Source organism: Archocentrus centrarchus, chromosome 9 (assembly GCF_007364275.1).
Source record: "Archocentrus centrarchus isolate MPI-CPG fArcCen1 chromosome 9, fArcCen1, whole genome shotgun sequence".
Taxonomy (NCBI): Eukaryota; Metazoa; Chordata; class Actinopteri; order Cichliformes; family Cichlidae; genus Archocentrus; species Archocentrus centrarchus.
The window spans coordinates 18,290,479-18,300,569 of record NC_044354.1 but is presented as its reverse complement, the minus strand read 5'-3'; the positions used below and the strand labels follow the sequence as shown (position 1 = coordinate 18,300,569).

Genomic DNA, 10,091 nt, shown 5'->3' with positions numbered 1-10,091 from the left:
AGACGTCGCTATATTGTACGTCACAATTTACGACGCACGCTGCTAGATTGTTGTTTAGAAATTAGCGGCTAGCAGTGAATGCAGCACTTGTTCACATGGCGAACGGATGCAGCGAAGTGCTTTTTACGCGCGGAACTGGACAGGCGAGTTATAATGCACTATAAAGCATAAGAACATGATAGATATGAAGCGTTTACGCTATCTGTACATTTGTTCGAGGCGGTGAGCTATGAAGCTAAAAGCTACAAACCAACGCGGAGTTAGGCTAAGTTCGATAGAAAAGCTTTAGAAAAGTAGAGCCGGAAATACACAATATACCAGATGTGCTTCATTAAATGAAACATTTAAAATAACTTTACAAAGTTGTTTCACGTTGAGTTGAAGCAGTGCACAGGAGACAGAGGTGTAGTGTAAAATAAGCCTAAAACCTTTTTTGTATCCTGTCTCTGTGTTTTGGAAGGACCGATTTTGAATACCTGATGAGGATTGTGGAGTTAGGGCTGATACAAAAGCCAACACGATAATTTATTTATTTTAATTTTTTGTGCGTTATTTACCTCCCCAGGAAGGAAAGACATTAATTATTAATGATAAATGGACTGCTTTAAAGTCTTTGAACTCTTCATCACACTATCTTTTAACATTTATTGTGACACAACGAATAAATGTCGGCCCATTCTGTAAATTTAAATCTGATTTACTGGTATTTTTTTTTTAACCACCTAATGTTTCACCTTCTTCTGTAAAGGCTCAAAATTTGTTGTTTTCCAGAGTGATGATTCGGACATATGGGATGACACTGCATTGATAAAGGCTTATGACAAGGCAGTTGCATCTTTCAAGGTAAAATGGGATCTTTGCAGAATCTGAATGTGAAATGTTGATATTTGCCGCTTAAGCATTTCTTCTTGTGTTGTATGTTAGACTGCCCTTAAGGCTGAAGATGAGCCACAAGCCTCTAAGAAAAACCAACCAGGAAAGAAACGCAAGAACAACAAAAAGAACCAGAGTAGGAAAAGAAACAATGCACCACCAGACAAAGAGGTAAACAGCTGGAAGTAAAGATACATATGGAGGAGAAGCAGTTTAGAGTTGAATAATTTTATGTTTGATACCTGTGACAATATTGTTCAGTGATCTAAATTTGCCTTTCATCAACAGTTGTGGTCAGAAGTTTACATACACTCATCACTTGTATGAATGTTATGATAATTTGGGGCTTTTAATGATTTCTTTGAACCGTTCTTCTTTCAGGGTGGAATGATTGTACAGCATAGTCTTTGCACAGATTTGAATTTATTTGGGATTTTCTCTAATCTGCACAGGGTCAAAAAGTATACATACAGGCTCAAATATATACATACACTCACTTGAATCTTTTGATAAGTGGTGCTGAAGGTTCTGCAATGCCTTTTAACTTGACAAGGCCATTAATTCTCATTAGCAATCATGAATGACTGTAACTGGTATTTTGTCTATGATGGCATAGAAAAAATTCCAAGGAAAATCCCAGAAACTCGGTGAAGATCTAAGAAGGAGATTTGTCAATTGCTTTCAAACCTAAGAACACCGCACCAGCTGTCAAGCATCATGCTTTGGGGCTGTTTTGCTGCCAGTGGTACTGGTACATTGCACAAAGTGGGTGGAATAATGAAGGAGGACTACCTCCAAATTATTCAACTTTACCTCAAATCAACAGCTAGAAAAAGGGCCAAATTACCATGACATTCATGCCATTGAGTGTCTGTAAATTTGTCACCACAACCATACCCTTTTGGTAATTCTGGGACAACGTACCAACGCATCATTTATTTACAGTTTATGTTGTGTCACAGTGGCAGGTTGGGGACTCATGCAGGGCTTACTGGTCAGAAGATGGCCAGCTTTATGCAGCCACCATCACCTCTATAGACAACAAGAGAGGCACTTGTATAGTTGTTTATACAGGCTATGGCAACGAAGAGGAGCAGAATCTTCAAGACCTGCTCTCAGAGTTTTCTGAGGGTGATGAGGAATCAAATACCAAGGTAAATTAGTGCACATAAATAATAAATAAATTAGAAATAACACAATACAATGAACACTTTAATCACTGGACAATGATACTGTTGTTCCCCAGTACAATTTACACACAGATTTGTCTTTCTTTATTCAGATATCCACACCATAAATGTTAAAATGGTAAAATGAACATTGGGACCAAATCAGGATTAAATAATTGCCAAGTTATTCATTTTCTTTTCAGGTTTGGTTTTGGCTGCAATTTAGTCATTATAACAGTATAAATTTGACAGTTAAAGTCAAAGACAACGTGAGATGAACTTTAATTACTGCACATAATATTTATTAAATGGTGTGTTGTGGAAATCTCGTCTATTAAAACTTAGAACTAAGACTGTAAGATAATCTGGTTCATTCTGCATTTGCCTGAATCGTTTTTATCGCTTCCCAAATTCAGATATGTTTATGGATTTTCACAATGGTATAAAAGGTGAGAGAATGAATAAAACTTTATATCTTTGCAATCTGTAGGAGCATGAAGCAGAATCATCAACAGAGGAGAGTGACAGGTCAGCCACTCCAAACCAGCACAGTCAGTCACACAATAAGTCCCACAAGTCCAAGGCTCACAAAGGATCACCTCCTGTGTGGGCTCCTGGTTTTCCTGGATTTCCCCCAGGACCACCTCCAGTGCATGCTTTCAGACAGGTAAGAAGAAAGGCTTTTTAGAGAGCTCAGTTCTTTATTAGACTGCCAACAAAATGATGTAACAGGCTACTTGGATAGATATTATTCCTCTTTTTAAATTTTTTGAATAAAGAATTTTTTGATTAAAGGTTGAATGTTTCTTGCAGTCAGTAAGATGAAATTTAAGCAAAGTGTTTATAATGTAAAGAACAGTGGTGGACTAGAAACAAGAGCTGGCATTTATCACAGAAGGACTGGACCACAATAAATTCAAGTGGAATTTTCCTTAATAAACCACCATCTTTATGTGGACCCAGTCATAAAGAGCAGAAAATAATTTGTTTTAAAAATAATGTACATTATTTTAAGCCTTCCTTCCTTGAGCCTTCACACCCTCTCTGTTCAGGTTAAAAGCTTACAAGGCATTATATCTTTGGATATGAATGTAATACTCATTACACAAGTTTTAATTCATCTTCGACCTGAAATCAACAAAGATTTAAAAAAAAATTTTTATACCTACAGCTCAGCACAAAATTTGGTCAAATGTCCCTAAGCATGTTTGCATTGTGACCACATGCTTTAGGTGAAGCAAGCTTCACATATAGCCTCACATATTTTTGATACACATTTGGGAAAGCTATTTCAAATGCCTTACTTTGGCTTTTCCAGCTCCACTGTATTAACAGTCTGAGTGGATTTATGTATAATCACCACTAGCACATCCACCTCTTCCTCTACCTGCCTGGTCCCAGCTCCCAGGCTTAACAACTTTTCTTATGGAAAATCAATGCAATCATTTTGCACCACAGAAAATTTGTAGCCCAGTGTTTCTATGGCATTCATGTCCATGTTGAGAAGAAGACATCAGACTGCCCTTATTTTAGTTCAAATAAGATTCCCTAATGAAAATAGTTTTTAGCCTCTCTTGTTATGTTGGGTACTATTTAGTGGTAGTAAGATTACAGTCTGCTGATTTCAACCCTTTTGCCTTTTATCTTGCATCAGGGGAGCAGCAGGCGATCTGGTAATCACGGACCTATACCCCCTCCATGGCCTCCCATGATGCCTTTTGGACCACCAGTGAGTTGGAATCAATTTTTACCTTAATGAAAATCAAAAGCTAAAGCAGGCAAGTTTCAGCAGAGCTGATCCAATATGGAGCCGTCTGGCATCTGTCCCATCAACTGTTTGCTTAATTCCCTACACCTCAGCCATTTATATGTGAAATCTTCTGAAACTTGGCACAAATACTCTATACTAATAAGTAGGGGTGACATATTTTTGACTTTTATGATTTTTTTTTTTCTTAATTTTCCAGAAATACTGTACATTGATTTTTACCTTTAATCCCTACTCCTCCCTTGTTTGTAGGCCGACCCTTTTGAAACTTGGTATGATTAATCAATGTGCAAAGCTCTACAAAATGCTTCAGACAGTGGTTTTTTTTAATTAATTAATTTTTTTGAAAAAAATTTAAAATTTGAAGATACACCACATTCCAAATTATTATGTAAATTGACTTTAAGTGTCAGAGATTTCAATTAAACTCATGGATGGTATTGTGTCTCAGGGCGCTTTGGGTCACTGGCATTAATCTCAGATACCTGAATTTGCCAGGTGAGCCCAATTAAAGGAAAACACTTAAGAAGGACATTCCACATTATTAAGTAGCCCACAGGTTTCAAGCAGTATGGGAAAGGAAAAGGATCTCTCTGCTGCCAAAAAGCAGCAAATAGTGCAGTGTCTTGAACAAGGTATGAAAACATTAGATATTTCTCAAAAACGTAAGTGTGATCATCGTACTGTGAAGAGACTTGTGGCTGGTTCAGAGCACAGATGGGTTTGTGCAGGTAAAGGTATAATGAGGAAGGTTTCTGCTAGACAAATTCATCTGCTTATCAGAGTAACTGCTAAAATGCCACTACAAAGCAGCAAACAGGTATTTGAAGCTGCTGGGGCTTCTGGAGTCCCGCAAACCTAGAGGTAGTATCCTCAAGAGACTTCCAGTTGTGCAGCAACCTACTATTTGGTCACCCCTAACCAATGGGCACAAGCAGAAAAGGTTGCAGTGGGCCCAGACATACATGAAGACTAATTTTCAAACAGACTTGTTTACTGATGAGTGCTGTGCAACTCTGAATGGTCCAGATGGATGGAGTAGTGGATGGCCACCATGTCCCAACATGGCTGCAACATCAGCAAGGAGGAGTCATGTTTTTGGTCAGAAACATGGGAAAAAAGCTGGTATGCCCCTTTAGGGTCCCTGAAGGTGTGAAAATGACCTTGACAAAGTATACAGAGTTTCTGGCCACTTTTGTCTATGGTCCAAAAAGAACTGTGCCTTCCATTGCAAAATCCGCTTCATGCATGACAATGCGCCATCTCATGCTGCAGAGAATACCTCTGCGTCATTGGCTGCTATGGGCGTAAAATGAGAGAAACTCATAGTGTGGCCCCCATCCTCCCCTGACCTCAACCCTATTGAGATCCTTTGGACTATCCTCAAGCAAAAGATCTATGAGGGTGGGCGGCAGTTCACATCAAAACAGCAGCTCTGTCAGGCTGTTCTGATATCCTGCAAAGAAATTCAAGCAGAAACTCTCCAAAAACTCACAAGTTCAATAGTTGCAAGAATTGTGAAGGTACTATCAAAGTAGGCGGTCCTGTTAGCATGTAACTTGGCTTGTTAAGGTGTTCTTGATTGAAATAGCTTTTGATTTCAGTAAATTTGACCTCCAAATGCTGCAACCTTGAAAATGTTTTGAAACTGTTGTGCATAATAATTTGGAGCAGTGCATTTTGAGTTTTGTTTTTGTTTTTGTTTTTGAAAAAATATTGTCATTGGGAGGTTTGTTCAGTAAAATTTGATTTATGCTTTAATGACTTGAAATAGTTGATGACTTGAAAATTATACTGACTGTCATTTGCATCGACCATTTAGGAAAATCAGAGAAAATATCATTGGCATAATGATTGGCACATACTGCAGATGTTTAACTTCAGTGCTTACTCCTCCCTTATTTATAAGCCAACTCTTCTGTAACTTGCCGTGAGTGTTCATTGACAAAATTCTACAAAATGTTGGAGACGGATTTTTGACTCTTTACAATTTTTAAAAATGTTTGAAATTTTCAAGGAAACTGTAGATTGATTTTTAACTTTAATCACTACTCCTCCCTTATTTTGTTGGCCAATTCTCCTGAAACTTTGTATGAGTATTCTTTAGGCCAAGGTCTACAGAATGTTCTACATAGATTTTTTTTTTTTTTTTTTTTTTTTTTTGATTTTTCACAAATTTTCAAAATTTTTAAGAAATGCTGTACATTGATGTTTAATGTCAATCATTAAACATCAGTGACATCACACGTTTAGCGTCTAACAAATGAAATCACTGAACCCCAACAACTGCATCCTCAACACACTTACTATGTTGCTGATTTCTCCACCTTAGATGGTTCCTCCACCACCACCGATGAGCCCCGACATGGTGGATGATGAGGCCTTGGGCACAATGCTCATCTCCTGGTATATGAGCGGATATCACACAGGATACTACCTGGTATGTACATACACAGAGCCTAGCAGGTTTATTAGGGGTTATATAAAAGGAATTTAGAGCTTTTACAGATTCAGTCTTTTGTTATGTTGTAAATAACAATCACTGCATGTATATGGGAGTCATGTTATTTTTTTTTAAATGAGTATCTTTTGGGGTTTATTGTGTTTTATACAGGGGCTGAAACAAGGACGCAAAGAAGCTTCCAACTGGACAAAACAGCACAAATGAAGTGGCAGCCTCCCCGCTCGTTGTTTTGTCTGTTCATATGACTTCATGGAAGAAAGTTTTGTATTCTTTGTAAATAGAAGAAATAAAGACTGAGAACACAGCAGGTTACTGTTTTTACATTTAGTTTTTTTATGCTAGAAAAGACATGTTTTAAAATGATTTTTGTGCATTGTACTTATTTAATAATGACCATTTTATCACTTATTAAAAAGATATTTTCCAATTTATTTTACAAAGGGGCAAAAAAAGATTACTGGATTTTAGCCATGCTTGCGCATCTGATGAACTCAGTGGCATATGGTTGTAATGGCAAATATTGTCCAGTAGAAGTCAGACTAGTGTAATGCATTTATAGGGAAATGTGGCATGAATACATAATAGGCTGGTTTTTAATCCTGTACAAAATCACAGCCATAAAAAGGAGCCTTTTCTGCATCCTTTAGTCTTTATACTGTGTACTTGCCATGCTTAGAATTCTATTGCAAGCCAGACTTCAGTCCTGTTTTAGTCCCTCTGGTGATTTCCACACTGTTAATTCAGAGGATCGTTCCAATATGTTCCTTGGACTCGAGCTCAGAGTTTTCCCCGAGGTGTTCCCTCATCGACAACCCAATATAGAATCACATCCATCATAATCTTTTTCAGCTTGCATCACATAGATACATATTTCAGGGTGATAGAAGGCACAGTTTTATCTACCGACACTACTGCAGTGAACCGTGCAGATAAAGATTAATTAATAAAAGTACTGAGACATTAGGACCAGTGACAAATACAGACAAATTGAAGGGAAAAAAAAAACTGGCGGCATCATGGTTTGGATCAATACATAGTCAGATGCTATGGCCTTGACCATCACCCAATTAAAACCAATAGGAGATTTTAGACCTGTGTCAGCGCTCTCCAGCACCATCAGCGTCAAATGAGGAAATACTTAAAAGGTCGACGTTTCAGAGACTTGCAGAATCCCGGCCAAGAACTGAAGCAGTTCCGATACAATGTCATTAATTTGTCTGTTTTTGTTTGAGTGCCTTTTACACTTGACAAATCCTTTTGGACATCAAAAAGAAAATATTTCCAGAAAGGGCACCTCGATTTCAGAACTGCATGTTGCCACAAATTAGGTGTTGTTTCCAGACTCTAATATTTTATATAATGATGACTTTAGGTTTGCTCGCCACTTTCTTGCCTATGTCCTGAAAACTATGCTGGAATGTTTTAAGTTCAGTAGTGCAGGAACAGAGGAGGAAATATGGCAATGGTTGCAGATACTGTGCAAGTTTATATTTAGAACATAGAAAACCACATGCAATTACAGTGGCAACAGCCACAATCATGCTGCTGAGCCTGTACTGCTTTCATTTCATGAACATATTTCCTCTACTTTATATTCTCATTCTTTCTGAAGTGGTGAGCAATTTGTGTGTGTCTGAGCGCGAGAGGGTTCAACAGAATATGGTTTTGTGATAGGTTGTAACAGCATGATTGTCTCCTGTTTTTTAATACCATGTGATCTTCCTCCAGCTGCTCCATAGCCATTGCTTGACAGAAGAGCAGCCTCTTTGTTTGTGTACTGGCTGTGGTCGGCATTTTATTGCCCACTGTGACTGCCAGTGTTTACTGCTGTATTTGATTCTCACTGCAGCAGTCAGTTTTTGTTTTTTGCCATTTTGCATGCATGTGCGGGGGCAAAAGAGAGAAAATGGGAGAAGAAAGAGGGATGGTAACAGGAGAAAATGTAGTTTGTGGTATTTACAAATAGAATATGCACTATAAATGAGGGGTGATAAACCAGACATATCTTTTCCCTACAGATGGGTTTAAAATCTGCCACGGCGAGGCGTGCACATAAGCCCATTGCTTGCCTGACTCTGCAGCAAACTGAGCTGCCCAAAGGGCTCAGTGGAGACCAGTGAGGAGTTGAAAGGGGGTCAGACCTTGCTTGGGAAAGCACCGCTCCCCTCTGTGACTGTCTACCCCCTACTGACCAGAACTACATGAGGCATGTAAACATAATCTGCATTTCACATAGATCCTTCTAGGAAACAGACAGACATCCAAGTGAGATCATATTGCTGCATGAGTTACAGCGCCTTTAGCTATTTACCCAAGCTCCCAACATCAACAAACAACCTGCTTTTAGATAAGAGACTTTGGGGGGTTTTAGAGAAACAGGAGCTGTGCAAAACTCCTTTTCCTTTTTCTACAAAGATAGAGCACCAAACATTCACTGCAGTCAACATTACATGTTGAAAATTGTGGCATTAACACCAAAAAGCAAGAAAGTGTTTATAAATTTCCACTATTCTGCATAATTAGTAAGAATCTGCTCTATATGCTAAAGCATAGATTTAAAGTGTCTATGAGAGCTGTTTCACAGCAGGGATGGCACACCAACCTGAGTAATGTGGCTGAAACACAGTATTTAAAAAGCAGCAGTATTTACATATTTCCTATCTTCAGAGAATGTAAACGAGTGTCTGCAAACGATCACAAAATTAATATTTTATTATCACCAGACAGACAAGTGTTTATGATTCAGACAGAAGCGAACAAACAACAACAAAAAAAGCCAGCAAACCGTGATACTGAGATGCCTGACTGTGAACTTTTAAAATTAATTACATATTATATATTAAAGCATTTATGCTGCAAATAATAGGGAAATCACAGGGAGTAATAGCTCTGTTCTTCTGCCTAAAACTCGTATTTCACTGCACTGATTTTCAGCCTGAGGCTTTTTAGCTTTACATGACTTTTTGGGTATCTCAGATTTTTCTCTTTCTTTTTGCATAATTTCAGGTGATACACTAGGTCAGGGTTGGGTGTATTCAAAGTATGTGAATGCAGAAAAAGGATAACTGACTAAGCCCAGCCATATCTTTTGCGAGTGAATAGTTGAAATATCCGAACTGAACTGCACAATTTATCAAAGAAAGAGGAACAAGAAAAGGGTTTTGAATTTGAAGCATTCAGACGAGATGTGCAGAATTTCAGACATTCGTGGCGATGACCCACAACAACGGTAACCAGTTCATACAGTAACTCTAAGGGTCTGAGTTTTGATGAGTGTCTGGTTTCTTTCTTTTTTTGCTTTTTTTTGTCCTTTTCAACTGGATGAAGACCCCTGTCTCTTTTTGTGGATGTGACCTCTGTGTCAGTGAGAAAGATCCTCAATTACCTTCTGACCCAGAAGGTCCAGAAGAGGCACAAATTATGATTCACATTCCTGCTGGGTCATCATGCTCTGTTGCAGATGCTCATAAATAAAATTTTAAAAAAGGTCTTACCATGAAAGTAAAGCCCATACCCCCATCTTTACAGCCCTGTAAAGAGGCTGTATTATCTGTATTAGAGAAAGGAGAACTTAAGAGGAGCACATAATGATTGTTATAAACCTTAAGTATGTTTTTTTTTTTTTTTTTAAAAAAAAGCTCCCTGCGTCCTTCTTTCATGAGTGGCTGGAAGCCATCTGCTGCCAACTAAAGCTGACGGTAAAACAGATTTCCATTGTCATCACAGTGATGTGAACATGAGCAATAAATAGATCAGAGAAATTGTAGCTTAGTAAAAGTATGCGTGCAAATTGAATTAAGTATAGTAATGTGGTATA

The 10,091-nt window shown here is 38.1% G+C and overlaps 1 protein-coding gene across 1 annotated transcript; it reads left to right on the top strand.

Annotated features, from left to right (window-relative positions):
* The first annotated feature begins 3 nt into the window (after positions 1–3).
* Positions 4–6,578, top strand: smn1 (survival of motor neuron 1, telomeric). Its single transcript, XM_030738399.1, has 8 exons — positions 4–143; positions 772–843; positions 925–1,044; positions 1,836–2,027; positions 2,533–2,709; positions 3,697–3,771; positions 6,143–6,250; positions 6,425–6,578. Exons 1-8 carry the CDS (start codon positions 96–98, stop codon positions 6,476–6,478), a joined length of 846 nt encoding a protein of 281 aa, XP_030594259.1. The 5' UTR covers positions 4–95; the 3' UTR covers positions 6,479–6,578.
* Positions 6,579–10,091: the final 3,513 nt, after the last annotated feature.

Excerpts from the sequence above, each read along its gene's own strand:
- smn1 (XM_030738399.1), top strand. The coding sequence starts at position 96 with ATGGCGAACGGATGCAGCGAAGTGCTTTTTACGCGCGGAACTGGACAG. Across the intron at positions 144-771 it reads TTACGCGCGGAACTGGACAG|AGTGATGATTCGGACATATG; the intron begins GCGAGTTATAAT and ends GTTGTTTTCCAG. Across the intron at positions 2,028-2,532 it reads ATGAGGAATCAAATACCAAG|GAGCATGAAGCAGAATCATC; the intron begins GTAAATTAGTGC and ends TGCAATCTGTAG.